This window comes from Mirounga angustirostris, unplaced genomic scaffold (genome assembly GCF_029215605.1).
Source record: "Mirounga angustirostris isolate CCGP_5_RB_7025 unplaced genomic scaffold, mMirAng1.0.hap1 SCAF_11, whole genome shotgun sequence".
NCBI lineage: Eukaryota > Metazoa > Chordata > Mammalia > Carnivora > Phocidae > Mirounga > Mirounga angustirostris.
Window position 1 is genome coordinate 114,518,838 of NW_026991719.1, and position 26,656 is coordinate 114,545,493.

The 26,656-nt window shown below is 38.9% G+C and overlaps 1 protein-coding gene across 10 annotated transcripts in view; it reads right to left on the reverse strand.

Annotated features, from left to right (window-relative positions):
- Window positions 1–26,656, reverse strand: part of ATP11C (ATPase phospholipid transporting 11C) — a 177,645-nt gene that overhangs the window by 74,796 nt on the left and 76,193 nt on the right. For 9 of the 10 annotated variants that reach the window (XM_064574641.1, XM_064574635.1, XM_064574636.1 and 6 more), the window contains 4 exons: window positions 19,656–19,775; window positions 13,272–13,361; window positions 10,622–10,702; window positions 8,641–8,748 (listed from right to left, as the gene is read on the reverse strand). In XM_064574641.1, the coding sequence (XP_064430711.1) occupies window positions 8,641–8,748; window positions 10,622–10,702; window positions 13,272–13,361; window positions 19,656–19,775 (399 nt within the window). The remainder of the gene's footprint in view (window positions 1–8,640; window positions 8,749–10,621; window positions 10,703–13,271; window positions 13,362–19,655; window positions 19,776–26,656) is intronic. The other variant, XM_064574642.1, reaches the window with a different exon arrangement.

Consider the following 26,656-nt stretch of genomic DNA (forward strand, 5'->3'; position numbering starts at 1 on the left):
AAAGGACCAGTCCAGAAATGTTGAGATTTTGGATTATGAAAAACAGGCATGTAAAAATAAAAATAGCTGTGATTAAGATATTAAAGTATTTCGTGGAAAAGGCAGACAACATACATGTGCAGGTGAGGAATTTGGGCAGAGATGGAAACTATAAAAAAAAAAAGGCAAAAGGAAAAGTTAGAAAAAAGATGTCCTTCCATGTGTTTATCAGCAGACTGGATACAAAAAAGGAAGTAATCAGAAAACCTGAAGAAACTCTTCCAATATTTCCAATACCAAAACCCATATTCTCTTCCTTACAAAGAACCATGCTTTTTACCTTGGAATTCCTCAAGCTCTCTTTGTCAGCTCTCTTCTCTATATTCTAGGATTTGATCCAGTCCCATGGCTTCATGTGCCATCTACATGTTGACGAAATCCAAATTTCAATTGCTAGCTCAAACATATCTAAGCTCCAGGCTTGACAATTCCATCCGGATGTCTAACAGGTATCTCAAAATGAACATGGCTAAAATGGAATTTTTGATTTCCTTTTCACTCCCACATCTGTCATTAAACCTATTCTTCTCCCGGTCTTCTCCATCTTATTTAATAACCAGCATTTTTGTTTAATAGCTCTATTTAATTCACCCAGTTGCTCAGGCCAAAATCAAGAAGGCTATCTTTACTCTTTTTTGCTTTGCTCTTTTTTGCTCCCTACATCCAGTACATCACTAAGTCCTGATGATTCTACCTCCAAAAAATATCCTGAATATATCCATATATCTTCACCATGAGACAGGTGGTACAAAGTTGTGGTTATGAGCACAATTCATAACCCAAACTTGTTTCAAATCCCAGGTTTTCCACTTACTCGTCATGGACAAGTTTCTTAATCTCCCTGTGCCTCGGTTTTAATATTTGTAAAGAGGGAATAATCAAAGTACCTATTTCATAGGACTGTTATAAAGTAAGGATTAAATCAGTTAATATAATGTGAAGGGGAATGCCTGGCATATTTATGTTATATATAAATGTTAATTACTATTTTATTATTGTCATCTCTACTACTGTCATCGTAATACAGGCTCCTACCCTCTTCTGCAAGTCACTCCCTGGCTTTGAAACCCTTCAAAAAATTTCCACTGCACTGAGGATACACACCAACTTACTCTCTTACTCAACAATAATCTACCCACTTCCCCAGGCAAGCAAGCAAACACTTACTTTTAGTTTATAGGCATTTCTTGCCACACACAAGTATTCCAGAAAGGGCCGAATCAAACAGCACTTTACACAAGAGCATCAACTGATTTAATTAAGATTATACCTGGTTGAGATCAGCCTCAATGCAAAGAAGCCTGATGAACAAAAGGTGGAAGATGGGGAGGGGGTCTTTCTAAGAGGGTGGGGGGTGACAGCAAAATCAGAAAGAGGAAACAAGAGAAAGGGAGAGATGTGGGAAACATTTACTTGCTTCACAATTTTACTTAGTGCCCTGGGAGCAACAGATTTAATGCTATGAATCATTTAGGCTGCATTTGGTTCTTATTCTGAGTTTCTAAGACCGGTTTGGCAACTTCGATCCTAACCACTCTAGTTGAGGGTCTTCTATGGGATGCAGAGAATGCAGAAAAGAAAAACAGGTGATATAAAGACATTCTAGGGGCGCCTGGTGGCTCAGTCGTTAAGCGTCTGCCTTTGGCTCAGGTCATGATCCCAGGGTCCTGGGATCGAGCCCCACATAGGGCTGCCTGGTCCACGGGAACCCTGCTTCTCCCTCTCCCACTCCCCCTGCTTGTGTTCCCTCTCTCACTGTCTCTCTCTCTCTGTCAAATAAAGAAAATAAAATCTTAAAAAAAAAAGACATTCTGGGGCGCCTGGGTGGCTCAGTCGTTAAGCGTCTGCCTTTGGCTCAGGTCATGATCCCGGGGTCCTGGGATCGAGCCCCGCGTTGGGCTCCCTGCTCTGTGGGAAGCCTGCCTCTCCCTCTCCCACTCCCCCTGTTTGTGTTCCCTCTCTCGCTGTCTCTCTCTCTGTCAGATAAATAAATAAAATCTTAAAAAAAAAAAAAAGACATTCTATGTCAATCTCAGGTAACTCTCCCACTCTATGCAGCCTTTTCCCCATTATTACTAAAAGAAGATGCAAGACAATTTACCTATCGCTCTGAATATGGAGAACTTATGTCCAACAATTCCCAGTATTTAATAAATAATTCAGCACTGATAATGCTTGATAAAAGTACAGGGAGGAGAGTATCATTTTTAAGCAATTCCTATCACAATCCTGAACCCTTCTGGAATGGTATTTTCACCTACCCTCTTCTCTTTCTGTTCCACCCATCTTCTTCCCTTGTTCTAGAGAATTTGATTTCTATTACCTTTCATATTTTAATCCATATTCATATAGAAATATTCTTTTAAAAATAATATCTTGCAGAGGGGCCTGGGTGGCTCAGTCATTAAGTGTCTGCCTTCAGCTCAGATCATGATCCCAGGGTCCTGGGATCGAGCCCCACATCAAGTTCCCTGCTCAGCCTGCTTCTCCCTCTCCCTCTGCACCTCCTCCCGATTATAAGAGACTACTACAAACAATTATATGCCAACAAATAAGAGAACCTAGAATAAATGGATAAACACCTAGAAACATACAACCTAACAAAACTGAATCATAAAGATATAGAAAATCTGAACAGACCCAAAGCTAGTGAGGAGACTGAAGCAGGAATCGAAAACCTCCCCCCCCACAAAAAACTGCAGGGCTAGATGACCTCATAGGAGAATTATGCCAAACATTTAAAGAAGTAATAACACCAATTCCTAAACTATTCTGAAGAATCGAAGAGGAGGGAACACTCCCAAACCTGGTGTATGAGGCCAGAATTACTGATACCATTTTACCAGGAAAAGACAGTATAAGAGAAGAAGACTAGAGACCAATATCTTCAATGAATATTGATGAAAAAAAAATCCTGAACAAATACTACTCAACCAAATCCAACAGCACATTAAAATGATCACACATCATGACCAAATGGGATGTATCCTTGGGAATGAAAGGATATACACAAAAATCAATCAGTGTAATGCAACACATAACAACAACAGACAAAACCTATTTAAATCATCTCAATCAATGCAGAAAAAGCATTTCGCATAATTCAATACTCTTTCATGATAAAAACACTCAATGAACTTAGAGAAAAAAAAAATGACCTCAACATAATAAAAGCCATATATGAAAAGCCCACAGCTAATTATCATACTCAGTGAGGAAAGAGCGAAAGCGTTTCCTCTAGTATCAGGAACAAAGCAAGGATATCCACTCCCAGCATGGCTATTCAACATTGTACTGGAAGTTCTAGCCAGAGCAATTACACACACAAACACACACACACACAAAGGCATACAAGTTGGAAAAGCAGTAAAATTATTCTGGTTTCCAGATGACATAATACTATACATAAAAAACCCTAGATTCCACACACACAAAAACCTGTCAGAATTAATAAATGAATTCAACAAAGTTGCAGGATATAAAATCAACACTCGAAATCATTTGCATCTCTATACACTAACAATGACCAATCCAAAAAGGAAATTAAAAAAGCAGTATCTATTTACAGTAACATCAAAAAAGATAAAATACTTAGGAATAAACTTAACCAAAGAAGTTAAAGACTTGCACATTGAAAGCTACAAAGGATTGCTAAAAGAAATCAAAGATAAAATAAATGGAAAGCCATTTCATGTTGAATTGGAAGACTTAAGACTGTTTAAATGCCTATACCATTCAAGCAATCTGCAAACTCAATGGAATTCCTACCCATATGCGAATGACATTTTTTGCAGACATAAAAAAAATTCCTATAATTCATATGGAATCTCAAGGGACTCCAAATAGCAAAAACAATGCTGAAAAGAAAACAAACAAACTTGGGGAGTCTCCACACTCCCAGATTTCAAAACATACTACAAAGCAACAGTAATTAAGATGGTATGGCACCGGCATAAAGACAAATATATAGACCAACGAAGAGAGAGCCCACAAACAAACCCTTGCATATATGGCCAAATGATTTTCAACAAGGGTGCCAAGACTATGCAATAGGGAAAGGATGGTCTCTTCAACAAATGGTGTTGGGAAAGCTGGATAGCCACATGCAAACAATGAGGTTCGACTCTTACCTTACACCACATACAAAAATTACTCAAAATTAATTAAAGACCTAAATATAAGGGGCACATGGGTGGCTTAGTCGGTTAAGCATCTGCCTTCGGCTCAGGTCATGATCTCGGGGTCCTGGGATCAAGCCCCATTTCGGGCTCCCTGCTTAGCAGGGAGTCTGCTTCTTCCTCTTCCTCTGCCCCTCCTCCCTGCTCGTGCTCTCTCTCTCAAATAAATAAATAAAATCATAGAAAAATAAAAAGGCCTAAATGTAAAACTTTTTAGACTCCTGGAAGAACATCAGGGAAAAGCTTTAGGACAATGTATTCGGTAATCATTTCCTGGACATACACCAAAGTACAGGAAAAAAAACCCTCAACATTAGAAATGGAAATATATTGGGGTGCCTGGGTGGCTTGGTCAGTTAAGCGTCCAACTCTTGGTGTTGGCTCAGGTCTTGATTTCAGAGTCGTGAGTTCGGGCCCTGTGTTGGGCTCCATATGCTGAGTGTGGAGCCTACTTAAAAAAAGAAAAAGAAGAAAAAAAAATGGAATATACCAAACTTAAAAACTTTGCACCAAAGGAAACAATCAACAGAATGAAAAGGTAACCTATGGGAGAAAATACCTGCCAATCATATATCTGATAAGGAGTTAATATTCAGAATCTATAAGAGACTTCTACAACTCAACAAATACCCCAGTTAAAAAACGGGCAAAGGATCCGAATAGACATTTCTCCAAATAAGATATATAAATGGCCAAAAAGCATGTGAAAAGATGTTCCACATCTCTAATCATTTGGGATATGCAAGTCAAAACCACAATGAGGGGCGCCTGGGTGGCTCAGTTGGTTAAGCGACTGCCTTCGGCTCAGGTCACGATCCTGGAGTCCCAGGATCGAGTCCCGCATCGGGCTCCCTGCTGAGCAGGGAGCCTGCTTCTCCCTCTGACCCTCCTCCCTCTCATGCTCTCTCTCTATCATTCTCTCTCTCTCAATAATAAATAAATAAAAATCTTAAAAAAAAAACAAACCACAATGAGATATTTCACACCCATTAGGATGGCCACCATCAAAATAACAGAAACTAACAAGTGCTGGAGAGGATGTGGAAAAGTCTGTAACCCCTGTACACTCTAAGTGCAAAGGTAAAATGATATATCCATTATGGAAAACAGTATGCAAGTTCCTCAAAAAATTAAAAACAGAATTACCATATGATTAAGAAATTTTATTTCTGGGTATATATCTAACATAATTCAAAGCAGGATCTCAAAGAGTTATTTGTATACTTGTGTTTGTCAGCATTATTTACATTACTAAGAGGTGGAAGCAACTCAAATGTCCATCACCAGATGAACTGATAAAGAAAAGGTAGTATAGGCATAAAATGGAATATTATGTAGTCTTAAAAGAGGGGAATTGCTGTCACATGCTACAACATGGATGAACCTTGAAGACATTATGCTAAGTGAAATAAGCCAGTCACAAAAGGACAAGTACTGTATGATCCCATTCATAGGACGTAGTTCTTGAAAGCAGTCAGTCATAGAAAGAGAGAGTAGAAAGGTGTTTACCAACGGCTGGAGGTAGGGGGAGTTCATGTTTAATGGGTATGAAGTTTTAGTATTACAAGATGAAAAGATTCTAGAGATTTGTTGTACAACAACGTGACTATACTTAACACTAATGAATTGTACACTAAAAATGGTTAGTTAAATGAGGGGGATGCCTGGCTGGCTTAGTCGGTGCAGCATATGACTCTTGATCTCAGGGTTGTGAGTTCGAGCCCCACAATGGGTGTAGAGATTTTTTTAAAACAATAAAATCTTAGGGGCGCCTGGGTGGCTCAGTTAGCTAAGCCTCTGACTCTTGGTTTCACCTCAGGTCATACTCTCATGGGTCCTGGGATGGAGTCCTGGCCTTGTGGGGTTCCGTGCTCAGCAGGGGGTCTCCCTTAAGATTCTCTTCCTCTGTTCCTCCCCAACCCCCCCAAATAAATAAATAAATCTTTACAAAAAATAAATAAAAACTAAAAAAAAAAAAAGGTTACATTGGGCCCTCTCGGGGCCTCACTTTCAAGATGACCAAGAAAAGAATAATGGTTGTGCCACAAAGGGCCATATTAGGCTGCACGTGGCCATGGTCCTCTGTGGCGCAACCACTGAGAAGTTTGTTACTGGGACCACAGTAGAGGCCACTGCCATCAGGGGCATTTCCAAAGCGAATGGCTTCCAGGCGTATGTGCGTCCCAAGCTGTGAGACTACATTACTGCGCGAGCGGCGCCATTCACAGCAACGTAGTCCAGGATGGCTCTCCTGAAGCATGGAAGGACCCAACACCCAACCCCCACCCCGATTTAGACCTAAGGGTGCTACCCCACCACCTCCACCAAAGCCCACGTAAGGAGCTAAGTCCTTAAGCACTGAAAAAAAATTGTTCTCTGGAAAAAAAATAAAATGGAGATTATACTTTAAAATAATGGTTAAGATGGTCAATTTAATGTTACATGCTTTTTTATCACAACAAAATGAAATAAAAAAAATAATACTTTGAGACTGGGATAAAATATTTATAAAAGACCTATCTGATAAAAGACTGTTATCCAAAATATTAAAAAAAAACTTTTAAAACTCAACAATAAGAAAATGAGCACTCTGATTAAACAATGGGTACAGACCTGAATAGGCAACGTCATGAAAGAAGATATTCAGATGTCAAGGACGCATATGAAGAGACGTTGAACACCATTATGTCATTAGGGGAATGCAAATTAAAACAAAAATGAGATACCACTACACACCTCTTAGAATTGCCAAAACCCAAAACACTGACAACGAATGTTGGCCAGGATGTGGAGAAACAGGAACTCATTCGGTGCCGATGGGAATGCAAAATGAATAGCCTCTTTGGAGACAGCTTGGCAGTCTTACAAAATTAAACATGCTTTTACCATACAATCCAATAAGCACAAATCTTTAAATAAATTAAAATCTTATGTCCATGCAAAAACTTGCACATAAATATTTATAGCAGCCTTGTTCATAATTGCCACAACTTGGAGGCAACCAAGATGTCCCTCAGAAGGTGAAATACATAAACTGGTCCATCTAGACAATGGAAGATTATTCAGCGCTAACAAGAAATGAGCCATCGAGACATGAAAATACACGGCATAAACTTAAATGCACATTGTTAAGTTAAAGAAGCTAATCTGAAAAGGCTACATACTGTATATGATTCTAACAGTATATTATGGAAAAGCAAAACTATGGAGAAAGTAAAAAGATTAGTGGTAACCTGGGGTTGGCGGGATGAAGGGATGACGAGGCAAAGCACACACAAAGGATGTTTAGGGCAGAGAAACGAGTCTGTATGATACTAATAATGGTGGATACTTGTCATTAGACATTTGTCTAAGGCCACTGAATTTGGAACAAGAGTGAATCCTAATGAAAACTATAGACTTTGGGTGATAATGATGTGCCAGTGTAGGTTCATGGATTGCAACAAAAATACCACTATGGAATGCTGATAGTGGGGCAAGTTGTACACATGTGGGAAAAGGGGGTATATGTGAAAACTGTACTTTCCTCAATTTTGCTGTGAACCCACAACTGCTCTAAAAAAGTAAGGTTTATTATCAATTAAAATACAATCTGTTAAAAAAAATACAATCTGTTAGGAACAAAACATATTGTCTGATATGGACAGGTCTAAAATCTTAATCAACTGGGATCTTATTAGGTAATAATCAACAATGATTAATTTGGGTTAAAAAATAACTCGGTTGATAGTAAAAAATAATACTATCTTAGAATTCTCATACATTGCTGGTGGAATGTAAAGTGGCACAGCCACTTGGTGGTTCATGAAAAAGTTGAACGTAGAACGACCATGTTATGTAGCCATTCTACTCCTAGGTGTATATCTCAAATAATTGAAAACAGGTGTTCAAACAAAAACTTGACCATGAATGTTCATACCAGCAATGTTCATAATAACCAACAGGTGGGAAAACTCCCAAATGTCCATCAACTGATGAATGGATAAAGAAAAGATGGTATAGCCATATGATGGAATATTTAGCCATAAAAAGCAAGAATTACTAATATATGCTACAATAGGAAGAGACCTTGAGAACATTACATTAAGTAAGAGAAGGCAGACCTTGAGAACATTACATTAAGTAAGAAAAGGCAGACAGAAAAGGCCACATAGTGTCTGATTCCATTTACATGAAATAATCTAGAATAGGTAAGTCCATAGAGACAGAAAGAAGATTAGTGGTTGCCAGGGCCTGGGAGAGGGAGGAAAGTGGCATGACTACTTAATGCCTATGGGGGTTATCTTTTGGGGTGATGAAAATGTTCTGGAACTAGATAGTGTTGAAGTTTGCATAACAATGTGAATGTATTAAATGTCACTAAACTGTGTATTTTAAAAAGCTGTGTTTTTACCACAATAAAAAAGATGAACCACAAAAATACCTTGATTTTTTCACTCTCTTTTCTCACTCGCTTTCCATTTTCAATAATGTAAACAGTGCTCTTGTTGACTTCATTGTCAGCTCTGTGTCTTAGCCAATCCTCATATCCCTAGAATAAAAATAACTACAGTCAAGCTCACATAATGCAGTGAAGTTGTTAATAAATTTCTATAGCTCCCTCTATGAGTCACCAGCAGATATTGATACTTATAGAATTAATCTCAACTCACAGTGCTAAAAAGACAACATTGTTCATTTTTACAGCAAAAACTAAGACACATTTTCAAAATACCCCTTAGGTAAATATTTACTGTGTTAAAAGGTTTCTCCATTCTACAGAGAAGTATCAATGAAAACACAGGCATCAGAACCTTAATATTCTTCAACTGTGAAAAGCTATAATTTATTCTTCTAATTCTACTTATTCAAATTAATGTTAATTTCTCTACTTTTTAATGTGACAATTTTTTTTCTGGGTTTTATTTTCTTACAGCTCTAATCACTTAAATATATTATTCTGTAGTAGACTGTTGGGAGTGATCATCGCTGAGGAAATCTAATTCCTCCCCAGGCAAAAAGAATAGAAAAGGCAAGTTAGGATTATTTTGGCACAGAATCCATGATAAGTTTTGGAGGTCAACTTCTCCACTGATTTGGTGGTAAAGGAAATCATAAACTGGTATTCATTTTTTAGAGTTAAAAGTAATCAGGGAAAGGTCTAATGGCTCATTTTAGTTTGTTTTTTTTGTATGAAGTAAATTTAAGCCAAAAGAACTAAGGAAGGAGGATGTTCATTTGTTTGAGCATGACCTCTTCTCCTTTTTTACATCACATTGCTTTTTTTCTTGAGAATAATGTCTGTACCTTTTCAAATGTAACTGTTTGAAAAAAATCTCTTGATCGCCTTCCACTTTTTTTCTCCAGTGCTATATTCATTCCTGTTCTGTCCCTCTTTATGACAATGCTAGGCTATCACTTCCTATGGCACTTTCTGTGATGTCAGTGAGGAAAGAAAGGCCCTAACATGAACTAGTATAGGGAGTAAAATGAATCAGTAAGAGCTTTTGTAAACCATACAGGCTATTCTTGGAACCAGCAATTCTATGATGTTAAAGAAAATAATCCTAACAGCCTAAGGCAAAGAACATTCCAAAAGTCTTTATTTAGCAACCAAACACTTGAAAAAATATTCTTGCAGTTTCTGGTAGGCAAGATAGAAGACCAGATAACCCCAAGAGGAAAGGTAACCTTGTTCAAAATAAAATTAAACAGACCTTCATTTTCGAAGTTCTTGAGGATAGTTTTTAAAGCTCTTTGGTAAGTACTGTCTAAAAGTATGTTTGCAATTAGTCAGGTCCTGTGGACTGTCCCAGTACATGATAAACGTTGCTAACCCACCCTTTACCTACCAGTTTCCCATTTGCAGTTTCAATTTTATGTGGAATTTTTCAAAGGTACCATCATATAGAATGGTCAAAATACTTCAAAGACATCAGCATCAGAAACCATGGCAATTGTCAGCTTTGATGAAAAACAAGAATAAAAGCCACCTCTGCCCACCACCCACTTTGGCAGCATCAGCGAAGAAAGACAACAAATTATCAAGTACTTGTGCTCTTGAGTTCTCTGCTTTAGGCATCAAGAAAAATTCACTAGAATGGGAATTTTTCAGAAAGATATGCCACACTGAAAAAAATTTATACACATTAAAAATTCACCTCTCATTTCCTGACTGAGCTGTACCTTCTACCTTCTTTCTTTTAAGGTTACAACCCCATAACACAAATACTGAGGAAAAAAGGGGCAAAAGAAATTAAAGATGTACCTTATGGTCATTTTAATATGTTTTCAATAGGAATCAAATATAAACTAAATCCATCAAGGATGCTGCCCACTATATAAATATGAAAAAGGACCTTTGGCAATGAAATTCAAAGCAGATGGGACTGAAATGCAGGCATAATTGTAAATAAGAAATTTACCTGCTTGATGGCTGTAACAGTTATAACAAAGAAAAGTGGAAGTCCACTGGTAACCGGGCTAGTCGGTGTGTCTACTGTGACCTAGGTAAAGAAATTAAATTGAACGTAAAAGGAAAATAAGCCATTCACTTATATGCAGGACTCATATGCTACAACCATTTCAGGTAGAAAAACAGACAAAACATATCCTGGTAACAGGGTCAATGTTGACTTTCATTAAAACAAAAGCCATCCACAGAGCAGTTAGTGTAAGGAAACAGTTCTAATTCAGGCTTAGGTTTCATTCCAGTTTGGATTAACGCCTTCCATGAAATAGAACCAATCATTTACCATCTCTTTGTTGAGTACCGTTCTTTCAGCCCCTGTGCTATCATTAGCCAGGCTCTAGAGATGTTGCTTTAAATTAGAGAATAGTCCCTGCCCTTGTAAAGCTAGCAGCTTACGGGAAAACAGTCAACCAAGTGAAATGCTGAAATCTTAAGAGTAAAGCTGAGTTAACTAGATGAAGTATGAGCTTTCAGGCAAGCACAGAGGACCGCATATACAATGTCTCTATGGTAGGAGCGTGGGGGTGGGGGGGCACAGGTAAACAAATAAAGGAAGCCAAAGGCAGGACAGAGTGTGGTGCAAGATGGGGCTGGAGAGGGGGACAGAGGCAAACCCAAGCAGGGTCCTCTAGGCTAGAGCTCATTGTTTATCCCACAGTGGGAGAAAACTAAAGCTTTTAGGCAAGGAGAGGTCCCATGAACAGAACTACATTTTGAGAAGATCATCCTCCCCAGTTTGTGGAAAATAGAATGTAAGCGGGGAGTCCATAATGCGAGTACAAGATGATGGCTTGGACAAGGGGGGCAGCGGCAGACATGGAAAGAACTTCCAGGGATAGTTCAGGGTTAAAATGGTAGGAATGGCAAGGAATTTTTTGTCGGGGTGATGAGAGATGACTTCTAAGTGTCTGGTGAACACGGCTGGGTAGATGTTGTCATTCACTAAAACAACAAATACTGAGAGAGGACTAGACCTGAGGGACAGAGGACCAGGAGTTCAATCTGACCCCACAACTCGCTCTCTTCTCTAATCCCCACCCAGGCCGGGCTCTGCCACATCCCCCGAGTTAGAGACACAGGCTTTTATGTGGCTGTGGGCCTTCGTGCACAGCCTGAGATACCCATCTGGCATTCTTCACCAGGTTAACTTGCGCTAATCTTTCAAGGTTTAGTTCAGATATCATCTAGTCTTTGAAGTCTCCTTAAGCTCCTCTTGGTTAGAAAGACATATTAACTTCCACTGTATCCACACAGCATGTCGCTCATGCTACTTTTATGACTTGTACCACATTAAATTAAATGGATACATGACTGTAACATACATTCCTTAAGGACAGAAAAGCCATATCTTGATCGTCATTGTATCTGCTAGAATCTTTGTTATCTGGGATACTGCAAGGCACACAGTAGGTGCTTGGTATACATTCGCTGAACCAAACTGAACTGCGTGGCATGCGACAAAGAATGACTCTTCTGAGCATAATTTTGTATGCAGTTTATTTTATGCTGTTTTGTAAGATATCTTACGACGGATCACTAGAGTAGCTCTTTTTCAAATGACCCATCATTTAAGACTGAAATTAGCTCTTTTCCATATCACAACCCAGATTGGTTTTAAGTAGCAGGGCTAAATTAAATTATAGCACCATTTACTCAAAGCCTCAAAGTGGATAAACAGAAGCACTTAACATTAACAAGGCATTTGATTTGAGCAATTTCATTGGGATGTTTCTGCTTCGTTTAAAAAATGAAACGAGGAAAAAATACCCTTACTGTAATAAAATTTTCTGGGGGTAATTCTGGTGAGGGAAAACTTATAATAGCTCATAGACTTAAAAGATGGAAGAGGCAATTTAAGATGCCTAAAATTCAAAACACAAAAAAAACATTAGCAGGAACATAGAGAAGATCAAGTCTACCAGGCTTTCACACTTAAAAGTAAATGAATGAGGAAGAGCAAAACTGGTATCAGGAAGAAAAGTGATAAATTTTCAATTAAGCTGAATCTGGTGTTTAATGAAGTAAAACTATTAATCTGAACTATTTTCAATTTTAATATATGCCACTGTATTTAATGGTACACAATATATGTCCTTCTAGGATGAACAAAGATATGAAATCCATGAAAGTTTTTAAAGAAAGTAACAAATTCTCAACAGGTTTTCTAATAAAAATGCTACTTTGGAAACATATAAAATCATGTAAATCTTAAACTGTAATATTAGTACTTTAAAAAGTTTTATTAAAACAAGCCCTGAAACACCTTTTTACACACAGGGCATTTTTTTTTTTTTTTTTTTTTTTAAGAAATGGATTGAAAATTTCTTTGGGGGGAAAAATTTGATTGGAGTAATTTTCTTTTTTTTAAAAAAGATTTTATTTATTTATTTGACAGAGAGATAGCACAAGTAGGCAGAGTGGCAGGCAGAAGGAGAGGAAGAAGCAGGCTCTCTGCCGGGCAGGGAGCCAGACGTGGGGCTCGAGCCCAGGACCTTGGGATCATGACCTGAGCCAAAGGCAGCCGCTTAACCGACTGAGCCACCAAGGTGCCCCTGGAGTAATTAAGTTTCTAAAAGGGGAGTGGTTGTTTATGGAGCTCTTACCTGCACAAGGAAAATGATGAGAAAATAAAAATTTGCAATTCTTCTAAACTGTTCGAACAGATTCTTTGGGAGGAAATTCCAAAGTGTATACTGTATGGGAGGAGGAAAAAAAGTATTATTAGAAAGGAAACTTGAAAAATCCTAATAGCAACTCATATGGGCCAGACTATCACAGTAATTTGAAAACATGTTAAAACCCAGACCTCACACATACAAATAAGCATACACTTAGAGGTATACTACATAAGAAATGAAGTTTTCATCTGGAGCATCACGATTGGGCCATCTAGTCCCCAACCTTTGCTTTCCCTGACCTGATCTAAATTAGGTTCCTTGTTAGGTGTTCTCAGGTCATCCTATACTTCCTTGACAATACTCGATACAGTGAATAACTATAGATGTGTGCATTTTTTATTAAAGTTGCTCCCTCAATAGGCAATAAGTCTCATAAGGACAGGTAATATTACTTTTCCCCCAACACCTAGCAGACACAAAACAGACATTCAATAAATTAGTTGGACGAATGAACGAACAAATTAATTCCTCTGGCTAAGCTAACTACTGGAGTCTGGATCATCATCACTGATATAACTCTGTCCCTATCAGTATCACCCCCACCTCCATGACATCTGAGGTGTACACATAACCCTGGGACATAGAGGGCTTTCACTTTAATCAACAACATACCACACTGGGCTTTGGTAAATGGTAACAGGTTAAAGGTTCAATGCTAAATAGTACATGGGCAGGAGAAGAAAACTCTTGGGCCAACTGTTGAATCACCGAGACTTTCTCACTAATATCTTAAGCTCAAGGACGAGGTCATCTAAAAAATCACCAAGAGAAGATGCATTTTCTAGATATCTTAATAAAGACCAGAAACCAGAAAGAAAGGTTTCTTAACCTAAAAGATCTAAATTATACTTAAATGATCTCCACCACAAATATGGTGAGAAAGTATCTATTCGGTAAGGTGACTGAAATGCCAAAGTTGCAGAGCATGACACAATATATGTGAATTTACTACTAACCTCTCTTTAGAAGGCTTATGGGCTCAAAAATTAAGGAATCCCAGGAAAATGAAGATAAATGGAGGCAAAAATATTCAGTAAAGGAGCTGCATTACAACCAACAGCCAACCTAGAAGATTCTTCCCCCCCAGGAGTCATGGAAGCGCCTCAAGGAAGCTCATTCAAAATGAAGTTCAAAATTACAATGAGATATCACCTCAAACCTGTCACAATGGTTAAAACAGAAAACACAAGAAACAACGGGTATTGGCGAGGATGTGGAGAAAAAGGAACCGTTCCTCTTGCACTGTTGGTGGGAACACAAACTGGTGCAGCCACTGTGGAAAACAGTATGGAGCGTCCTCAAAAAGTTAAAAATAGAACTACCCTATGATCCAGTCCTTGCACTACTGGGTATCTACTCCCAAAATACAAAACACTAATTCAAAGGGATACATGAACCCCTATGTTTATTGCAGCATTATTTACAAAAGCCAAACTATGGAAGCAGCCCAAGTGTCCATCGATAGATGAATGGATAAAGGAGAGGTGGTATATATACACAATGGAATATTACTGAGCCATAAAAAGGATGAAATCTTGCCATTTACAACAACATGGATGGAGTTAGAGAGTATAAAGCTAAGTGAAGTAAGTCAGAGAAAGACAAATACCATGATTTCACACATATGTAAAATTAAAGAAACAAAACAAAGGTAAAGAAAGAGAGAGAGAGAAAGACAAAATAAGAAACAGACTCTTAATTACAGAGAACTGATGGTTACTGGGGGGAAGGGGTGGGGGGATGGGTGAAATAGGTGATGGGGATTAAGGAGTGTACTTGTCCTGATGAGGACTGGGTGATGTATATGGAAGTGGTGGATCACTATATTGTACACCTGAAACTAATATAACACTGTATGCTAACTATACTGGAATTTAAAATCTTAATAAACAACAATGAAAAATAAAGAACTGTGTGGATATGCATCATTTGGGGAAAGAGAATCCACACTTTTTATCAGGTTCCCAGGCAGCTTGTAGTCAAAAACAAAAGGGATCAAAACCACTGATCCAGTCACGTTGAAGCTGATGTAGTCCAGGATCAGCACTTAACTGTCCCAATTACTTAAGATCAATTTTCTAAAACAATAAGCTAAACTCCCACAACAAGCTAACAGCTGAGTTTCTGCCTTGTTGACCTTCTGTTCCCTAACTAAGGGGTTTTTAATTAAACAAACAAACATTAGGGTCTGTTAAGAGTCCTCTATGGGGTGTTAATACATCAAAAGGGAACATTTTTGTTGTTGTTTCTAGGCCCCCACTGTTTGTTTACCACTGTTTTAACTTATTAAATTAACTGCTTCCTTGGGGAACTCTGATTATTACCATTATAGGAAACTATTGCTATATGCCCTCTTCTGTATCAGGTCATAAGCTATTAAGAGGTCAGGGAACATATCATAAGCCCTCTTACCACAGCTGCCTAGAACAATGTTTGGTACATCGAAGGCACAAGAAATCTTGATCTTAAGTGTTGGCCATTTACTCCACTGCTCGTTACCCATGTGAAGCAGAACTTTCTCTTTTTTAAAGTATCACTCTTTCTCCCATAAATTCGAAAGTTTAAGTAAAGGGAGTTACCAGGACACTCCCCCACTAGGATTTAGTAACTTTAGCTAAAAAGGTACCGTCCAGGGAGTTTGAAAAGATTCAAAGAGATGTCCAATAAATTCTACTGAAAATCTGAGTTTTAAAAATGAGGGAGAATGCTAGTGTAATTTTAGGCTTGAAGCTTTAATTCAAGACAGTCTTTCACATAGGAGTTCTAAATTTAACCTTGGGCATACCTTCAAAGAGTTAGGTGGAGCTCACAGATTCTTAACCCACTAAAGTGCCTTCAAGATTGAGGCTCTGAATTTTTAAAGAAAAAAAATGTGTAACGGGGAAATATGACGGAAACTAAAGATCCTAGCAGCAAGCAATCAGTGCTCATTTTGCTACAGAAGGGGATTTCCAAATTTCATACCAGCTACAAAATTCTGGTGATTCCCAGAGGTTCCTGCTGATTGTATTAAAGTAGGAAGTTTGCAGAGAACACGTTTTTCTATGGAAAGTATTGTGTTCCCCAAGAAGAAAAGAAGACTAATTTTAAAGATTGATTGATTGATTGATTGATTTGACAGAGAGACACAGCGAGAGAGGGAACACAAGCAGGGGGAGTGGGAGAGAGAGAAGCAGGCTTCCCGCAGAGCAGGGAGCCCGATGTGGGGCTTGATCCCAGGACCCTGGGATCATGACCTGAGCCGAAGGCAGACGCTTAACGACTGAGCCACCCAGGCACCCCAAGACTAATTTTAACAGTAAGTAAAATTTAAGGTAGGTCAAAGTGTTTATCTTCAGTGTTCCCTGCATTAATAAGACTTATTCCCAGTCTTTACTGGGAATTACTGGTGGCATTGGTAAACAGAAAGCACCTATTAAGGGAAAGGTATTTTTATCATCAAAGGGTTAAAAAAGGAAATCAACACTTGCTACGAAGTTGGAAGGCAGCTAACATATGCTATAAATTGTACATTTCTTCAATTAAAAGATTCTGGTGAAAATACAAACAGCCAAAAGACAATGTGAGGAAGGAAAAGTTCAAATTATGAAAATATTGGGGCGCCTGGGTGGCTCAGTCATTAAGCGTCTGCCTTCGGCTCAGGTCATGATCGCAGCATCCTGGGACCGAGCCACACATTGGGCTTCCTGCTCAGCGGGGAGCTTGTTTCTCCCTCTCCCACTCCCCCTGCTTGGGTTCCCTCTCTAGCTGTCTCTCTCTCTCTGTCAAATAAATAAATAAAATCTTTAAAAAAAAATTTAAAAAATTATGAAAATATTGTTCTCTCCAGAATGGACCCAAAGGCCTCTTTTAAAGAGAGATCATTCCACACAATCAATCAAAACACATGAGACTGAGGCAATCACTAGTACTGCTCAGGACTGTAGTAATACTAATCACAGAAATATAATTTAACAATACCACCTACCATTTACTGAGTCATTACTATAAGCCAATCACAGTGCTTAAACTGTGGATTACTTTACTTTATCCTCACCACAGGCCTCTGAGGTAAGTACTGTTAATATCTCCATTTTACAGATAAGAAAACTGAGACACAGAAGGGTTCGATGCCTTACTTTAAATTCAAACCCAGGTCTTCTGTCTACAAGGATGAAGCTCTTTACCACTACACTGGATGCTATCCTCTTCTAATTATTCATTGTATTAAGATTTCATTCTTGGGGCGCCTGGGTGGCTCAGTCGTTAAGCGTCTGCCTTCGGCTCAGGTCATGATCCCAGGGTCCTGGGATCGAGCCCCGCATCGGGCTCCCTGCTCCGTGGGGAGCCTGCTTCTCCCTCTCCCACTCCCCCTGCTTGTGTTCCCTCTCTCGCTGTGTCTCTCTCTGTCAAATAAATAAATAAAATCTTAAAAAAAAAAAAAAGATTTCATTCTTTTTCTGAAGTTAGTATACTGTCAATTCCTCTTTTTCTGCGCTAGAGCTTTTAGGAAAAAGCAGATCACTGGTAAACTAGATGACAGGTAAATTAGCAAAACTGTAAACATATAATATTTACAGAGAAAAGAGAAATGTTAGTCTATTCAATGTACAAATGTTCACTTCTTTATTCTGATTTCTAAAAGATATATACAGATACAGAGACATATATGCAAATCTGTTCAGAAACAAACTTTATTTGCCTCATGAGCTCTTAACTATTTAAAAAAATATCCTAATGTATCGTTTTGCCTATTGGCAAAACTGAAGCTAGATAAAATACGAGAAATATATTAAATATGAAAAGATTTGACAATTAAACAGAGTGTTCTAGTTCTTTTACAATGTGAAATCGTCAAGTATATTACAACAAAATGGTTATAGTTAGTTCAACGAAAGTCACTTTCCCATCAGTGTGTTACATTATCATCTTCCACATAAAACACTGTGGAAAACAGTACTTCCCTAGAAAGTATTTTAGATTTTGATGCAAAATGTGAGAGAAAACAGAGAAAGGAGCCCCAATAGCACAATGACGTGAAAAGGGCTTTTTATTCAGAGCCACTAGACCTTATAAAGCAGTTCTGCTCCTGACTTTATCGCTCACTCTGCTTGGTGACCATGGCACTAACTTAATTTCTCTGGGTTTGCTTTCTCCATCTGTAGAGTCAGCAAGTTGAACAGATAATCTCGCAGGATCTTTCAGTTCTATACGTCTATGATTCTGAGTCAAAGGACTACTACTGTTGTCTTGGATCCTACAGGGGAGTTACAATTTTCAATCAAAGGACTAGTCACTATCCTGGGCACAGGTATGAAAACTTCTGGCTGATGAGAGATTTTCTGCCATAAGATTCAAGATGAACAGGAAATAACAGACATTTTATCCAAAGACAGAGTGTTCTATAGGCCAATAGATACATGCTCATCAGGCAACAGTTTTCACTCATTCTGTCCATATTTTACATGTTAATCTCCTACTTAAGTATAATCTGTATACATCACTAGCTCAAGAGAAATCACACATGTGTTTGAAAACCAAATGTTAAATTTTTAAAGGAAGGCCATAATTTTGTTTCAGGTCCTAGGTGTTTGCAAACTTGCAGTGATCCAATTGTCACTAACATTTTATATCTGCCTTGCCAGGCTACGTGAAGTAAGGAAAATCTATCAAGATCTGTCAATCTATCAATTATCTGCCATTTAGCACCTAGTACCTAACCTGGTCAGCCAAAGGTAAAGATTAGCAAGCTAATATTAGTAGAATGAAGACGACTGGTACTAGGGACCAAAGAGAATGCTTTTACGTATGGAACATCAGCTCCATTTCACTGTTGAGGACATACAGACTTGGAGATTAATTTGGCCAAGGTCACAAAGCTAGTAAATGGTCAGGCCAGGAGTGTACTTGACGAGCTCCCCAGTGGAAGAGAAAGAGATATAAATGTCATTCTAGGATAGAACCCTCCAAAAGAATGTAAATTATTTAGGACCTAGTCCAAGCACTTAAGAGAAATTCAGGAAGATTTGGGCAAGTCAATAATTCCTAGTTTTAGCACCCTTTAAGGCTTAACGTAATATGTATCATCAACAGGCACTAGGAATGATAATGGAAAGCAAGTGACTAATATTTCAGCTATAACAAGACAGAGTGATACTTTTTAAGAAAAACAGCCTTTTGGTGGAATAATTACCACAGTTGGTATACGGTATAGGTGCGCATCCATGTATGCCTATATAAATAAACCAGCTTCCTTGGAAGCACAAGTGCATTATCTGGCTCACTATATGAATCACTACACGCATCTATTGAATTAAAAAAACAACTTACCTTAGATGAGACTATTCTATTATCACAAAATCTTTGTGCAATGTAAGCTTCTGTTTCTGAAACTGGATGATTGCCAACAAACACTGTGCGTGTACCAACTCTTTTCTCTTCTCCAGCACACTGACCAAGAAAAAGGGAGGAAAAGTCAGTTTATCACATTTGTCCACGCTTCTACTGAGCTCAGAATTCTTGCTTAAGCACATCTGACAATCCCCTAGAGAGACAAGAGTACCAGGGAGGGGAGAAAACCTTGTTAGGCTACTCAAACTCCAGTAGGCTCTTGGTTGCTGACTTAGTGAAGATTAGTGGAAGGGATGCTTGAGACAACTGTTCTGAGGCCAACCCTACTACTTTAAAATGTTTAAATTAAAAGAAACCCTAGAAATAAGTCAATCAGAGAAAGACATGTACCATATGACCTCACTGATATAAGGAATTCTTAATCTCAGTTAACAAACGGAGGGTTGCTGGAGTGGTGGAGGGAGGAAGGGATGGGGCGGCTGGGTGATGGACACTAGGGAGGGTATGTGCTATGGTGAGCGCTGTGAATTGTGTAAGACTGATGAATCACAGACCTGTACCTCTGAAACAAATAATACATTATATGTTAAAAAAAAAGAAGATAGTAGGAAGGGAAAAATGAAGGGGGGGAATCAGAGGGGGAAACAAAGCATGAGAGACTATGGACTCTGAGAAACAAACTGAGGGTTTTAGAGGGGAGGGGGTGAGGGGGTGGGTTAGCCAGTGATGGGTATTAAGGAGGGCACGTACTGCATGGAGTACTGGGTGTTATATGCAAACAGTGAATCATGGAACAATACATCAAAAACTGATGATGTATGGTGATTAACATAATAATAAAAAATAAAGTTTAAAAAAAATAAAAAAATAAAAGAAATCCTAGAAAAACAGTATTTTTACTGCCATTTTTCTTTCTTCCACAAAATCTCAACCATCACCATCACAGCAACACACTCCAAAGGTCAGATTGGGAATATTTAATTTATCACACAACAACTACTGAAGACCATCTTGCTAATTCCTTACCAGAGAACACAAAGCAGAATGCAAATTACTTCTGAACGGAAAGTAATTACTTGTAAGTATAGAGAAATAGAATGGCTGTCTTTAATGATGATCAACTATTTCTACAAAGAAAAGCTGTAGTTCTTTGGTTTAACAGGAAAGACATCCTTTGTGATTTCTCAGAGCCTACTGTCAAAAAGTCCCATTTCACACACTGTATCTCTAATGCCCCTTTTATTTTATTTATTTATTTATTTGAGAGGGAGATGGGGGGAGGGGCAGAGGAAGAAGGAGAGAGAGAATTCCCGAGCAGGTTCCACGGCCAGCACAAAGCCTGAAGCAGGGCTCGATCTCACAACCCTGAGATAACGACCCCTGCTGAAATCAAGAGTCAGTTGCTTAGACAACTAAGCCACCCAGGTGCCCCCCACTTTTATAATTTTTTAAAAGTAAGTTCTAGAAGTTCTAGAATCTACAAGTTCCAAGGTTGAGCTCCATTTTACCTTACCTTTTTATTTCACTGAGGCTTTACTCTGTTTTTTGTTTTTTAAAGATTCTCCAAGAAGTTTATTTTGCAAATTTTTTTGCATTTTATGTTTTTGGCTTACAGTGTTATAAAGAGAAAAATGTATACAATTTTGAACACTGAACTATTAATCATTTTCACATGAATTAAGATATACTTTATTTCTAATTGACCTTCAAATGCAGCAGCAGCTCATGAGTTTAGTGTAAGTATTCTTGCTACCCCATCCTACCCTGTCATTGAGTCAGAGTTCAAGATACAGATACATATACAAATACAAAACAGACACAAACAAGCCTTTTATGAAGTGAACAAATCTTTTATAATGTAAATAACGGTTCCCTTTTGGAACTTTCTATATCCAGTTCATGCCTTTTCTGAAATTGGGACATTCACACTTATTAGACACAATCTTCATAAAGCAAAGTGTTTATCTCTTTGCAAACTCAGGTAATTCTTTTTTTTTTTTTTTAAAGATTTTATTTATTTATTTGAGACAGAGAGAATGAGAGAGAGAGAGCACATGAGAGGGGGGAGGGTCAGAGGCAGAAGCAGGCTCCCTGCCGAGCAGGGAGCCCGATGCGGGACTCGATCCTGGGACTCCAGGATCATGACCTGAGCCGAAGGCAGTCGCTTAACCAACTGAGCCACCCAGGTGCCCTGCAAACTCAGGTAATTCTTGAGAGCAATATTTTTCTTATTGATCTGAAAAGAACAGTGTGTGGAAGGTCAAAGAGGAAAAATCACTTCAAATGATCAAAACAGAAGAGGTCTGAAAAATAATATACTTAATAGTGTAGGGAGAAAAATTTTAAGTATAGATTCTATGAAAATATTGATATTCAAAGGAATAGCTTTGGACCCATTGCCAAAAACTCAGATTTTTTTCTCAATTAAAACCAAGAGTATTTATTTAGGAAGATACATTAAGTCTTTGAAGTAAGAATGAAAGAATTGTACAATTTAATTTCTATATAAATGACTGAATATACAAAGTATCAAATATAAACAGTAGTGTAGCAAGAAAATAAATTGGCAGAAATAATCACTCAACCAGTAGCAATAATTAAGACCACCATTTGAAAGATCTTCTATACACCAAGAACGAAAAAAATGTTGTTATACGATTTTACAGCATACAACTGAATTCAATTCTAATTCATTACTATTATACTTTTTTCTTCTTCAGTATTAGTAGACCCACATCATCTCCTATCAATTCATTGTGTTTATTACGTGAACCATCACATGCAGGAAAGTCTTAGAATGCCAACACCGACAATAAGCTGCTTCAGTAAGACACAAATCTTCAATGTTTATTTCATTCACCACTTTGGGATTTTCCTCTTGTATTTTAAGATTAATCAAGCTTGGGGGTCCTGGGTGGTGCTGCCCATTAAGTGCCGGACTCTTGGTTTCGGCTCAGGGTCATGAGATAGAGCCCTACCTCGGGCTCCCTGCTCAGTCCCAAGTCGGCTTATGTTTCTCTCTCCCTCTCTGCCCCACCAAAACCCCATGCTTGCTCTCTCTCTCACATACATGCGCTCTCTCTCTCTCACACACACATAAACAAATAAATCTTAAAAAGATTAATCAAGCTATTGTTCTGTTGCTTTTCTTTGAGAGGAATGGACGAATTGCAAGGTAGCTAAGTAGTGCAAGTACACTAAAGAAAGGCAATAACCGAAGCCATTCTGAAACTGTGAGCTGAGTGAACCAGTAATGCTCTTGGGGACAGGGAGCTGCTTTAGATACGGGAAGCTGCACCTTCAGGATGTGGGCCAGCTCTCCAGTACCATCCTCCCTGCCAGCGACCACTCCTCTCTGAGACCCACCACTCTCCAGCTGAGCTGCCATGCCTCTACTCTGTTTTCTTACCTTAAATCAGGACAATACACATTTATTTTTTATTTTTTTTAAAGATTTTATTTATTTGACAGAGAGAGAGATAGCGAGAGAGGGAACACAAGCAGGGGGAGTGGGGGAGCCAGAAGCAGGCTTCCCACTGAGCAGGGAGACCGATGCGGGGCTGGATCCCAGGACGTCGGGATCCTGACCTGAGCCGAAGGCAGATGCTTAACAACTGAGCCACCCAGGCACCCCAAGATGTTTTTTTTAAAGATTTTTATTTATTTGACAGAGAGAGAGATAGCGAGAGAGGGAACACAAGCAGGGGGAGTGGGGGAGCCAGAAGCAGGCTTCCCACTGAGCAGGGAGACCGATGCGGGGCTCGATCCCAGGACCCTGGGATCATGACCTGAGCCGAAGGCAGACGCTTAACGACTGAGCCACCCAGGTGCCCCAGGATAACATGCTTTTAAAAAAAGATTTTATTTATTTGAGAGAGAGAGGATGGGGGTGGGGTGGGGGCAGAGGGAGAGGAAGAAGCAGACTCCCCACTGCAGAGGGAGCCTGAGGCGGGGCTTGATCCTAGGACCTTGTCATGACCTGAGCCAAAAGTAGACTTTTAACCAACTGCCACTACACCACCCAGGCGCCCCTGGGATAGTCTCCTTTGATGGTACTATATTATCATGTTTGAGACAGCCATATATTTAAGTCAAAAAAAGATAGGAACCAATATCCACATACATATTTCCATTATTTTTTAAAGATAATTCCCTAGCCCAGAACGTTTTAAAGTATGTAGGCTCAAGGATTTTCCTTCCTTTCAATGATCTATTTAAAAGCCAAAGATGTAATAATCCTGACCCCAAATAATCATTTTAAGCAAGACTACTTAGGGATTGCAAAGTTCTCCAAATGTCTGTTTGGATGTATTTCAACCTGAATTTTTGTACCTTTTATCAATATTATAGGGAAAATGATTTTTTAGTTTAAAAAGGTAAAAATCAACCAAAAGTATAGATAAGACCTCTTGACTCATCACTTTCATTAAAACTTATTAAATAATTATTTAGTGGGGTACTGCTTTCAAACTCTGAATCAATCAAAAAATGACTGGGATAAATTCAAGTAGGAGAGATTTAGCCTATATATATATAGGCTAAATATGTGTATATATATATATATATAGGCTATATATGTGTGCATATATATATATATATATATATATATATGTAACTTCTGGAATTCTACCCTGGCATGGGTGATAGAATCTCCATCCATGGCAATGTGGAAAAAGTAAGTATCTGTGGTAGACAGCTTAGCTGTTTACCCACTTGGCCAAAGACAGGGTATTATTAGAACTGACCATACAAGGTCCTTCTCATGCTAAGATTCCATGGTAAATTTTCAGACAGTTCCTGGTTATTGTTTCAATAAACAATACCTTTATCAGAATGGCAGCTACAGGGGGTGCCTGGGTGACTCAGTCAGTTAAGCACCTGCCTTCGGCTCAGGTCATGATCTCATGGGTTGTAAGACCACCCCACCCTGCACTGGGCTCCCGGCTCAGCGGGGAGTCTGCTTCTTCCTCTCCCTCTGCCCATCCCCCCTGCTCCTGCATGCAGTCTCTTTCTCCCTCTAATAAATAAAGTTTAAAAAAAAATGAAAAGAATGGCAGGTATATACATTTTGATTCAGGGACTGACTTCTTTTTTTTTTTTTTTTAAGATTTTCTTTATTTATTTGACAGAGAGAGACACAGCGAGAGAGGGAACACAAGCAGGGGGAGAGGGAGAGGGAGAAGCAGGCTTCCCGCCGAGCAGGGAGCCCGATGCAGGGCTCGATCCCAGGATCCCGGGATCGTGACCTGAGCCGAAGGCAGACGCTTAACGACTGAGCCACCCAGGTGCCCCGGGACTGACTTCTTTGTTTGCAACTATAATATACAAGGTCTGACATGGTTTACTGATAAGAGCACTAAATTTTCCATAATCTCCATTTTGCAAAATGTAAACAGAAAGTGAATACACCTTGCTAAAGTATAGCTCATTCTGCTTCACCCTTACCCTCACCTTCTGTTGCAAGTTATGATCTTTGCTGTAGTCTCTACAACAGACCTGAACCTTACAATGTACAGATCTGAGTTACAGAAATTGTCAAATTACTTGCCAGTTCTGCATATGCATATGTATTTACAACCTTTAATATTTGTATGGTTGTTTAGTTTTTCACACAACCAAGAAGAGGCTATAGAGTAAATAAGGAAGTTACCTTTTATGTCAATTCTCAAATCATTCTACAAATGGAAAGGAGGAAGAAAAGGAAAAGAGGTAGAGGGTCAGTGAAGCGGGATGTTTCCCGCACTGCTAATATAGATTGTTCCCCTCGGTTAACAGTGGCCACTGATTAGCTTAAAACAAAAATGAACTAGTAGTTCCTCAATTCTGAATTGTCTTCAACTTTCTTCTCTGGCAGGAACAAGCTTAACACAATTTGTCAGGCACATAATATTTTTATGAATGCCTTACATTTGAATGGCATTTACAGTTTTACTAAGAGCTTTCCCCATACATTATTTCTCTGATCACTTTCAAATAAGGCCTACCTGACCTCTAACTCTATTAAGTTGGAGAAAACGGATTGAAATTGCTGTGTAGGTCTGGGAGGCCGGGGGGCAGGGGGAGCTCCTGGCAGTGATCATTGTTAGATGATGAAAAGGGGGCCTGAGAGGAGCTGTATCATGTCCATTCCTGAGCATTTTTTAAAAAAGGGCAAAGTCTCCCCAGCCCAGGCAGATTTGGGTTTGCAGCTGCCTGGGACTGGGGCTGGAGTGGGGTGAAAGAGGACTTTTCCATGCCTGCTTCACCCTAAAATCTGAAGAACCTGCAATTTCTGTTGGAATTTGCTCTAACTTATAACACTGTTTAGTTTGCATAAGAATGGCAGTGCTGAACTCATGCGTAAATTTCACTGTAATTTTCCACTTGCTGCCAATGTTGAGTGTTAAAACAGTGGTTTTAGGTTCCTGTGATTGTGAATAATGTAGGTGCCTTAGCCAGGGCGGAGAAACTCCCAAGTAGGAATTTAAAAAAATTTCCCTTTTGGATGGCACACGATGTAGTCTGGAGTAGGAGTGTATGATTCCTGCCACCTCATAATGAATTTTAATTCATTAAGAGTCCATCCTGTGTTGAACTGCTTCCCATCCAAATGTCCTTAGAAATGACATTTTTAAAAACTGAAATATGCTGGCACAGATTCTATTTTAATGACACATCATACACTACAATAAAAAGTATGGGAAAATGTTAAAAATACATACTTATAATATATGAGTAACAGAGAGAGCAATTGTTTTTTTCAAGATAAAAGGCACCCTTTTGTGCCCTTGATTTATACTTCCATTGTATAAACAATATTGTGGTGGGGGGGAAGGTACCAAAACATAGTATCTCAATAAAATCAGTGAAATGGCACTGTTGTTCAACTAGTACCATCTTAAAATCCCATGCCTTTGGGGCGCCTGGGTGGCTCAGTCGTTAAGCGTCTGCCTTCGGCTCAGGTCATGATCCCAGGATCCTGGGATCGAGCCCCGCATCAG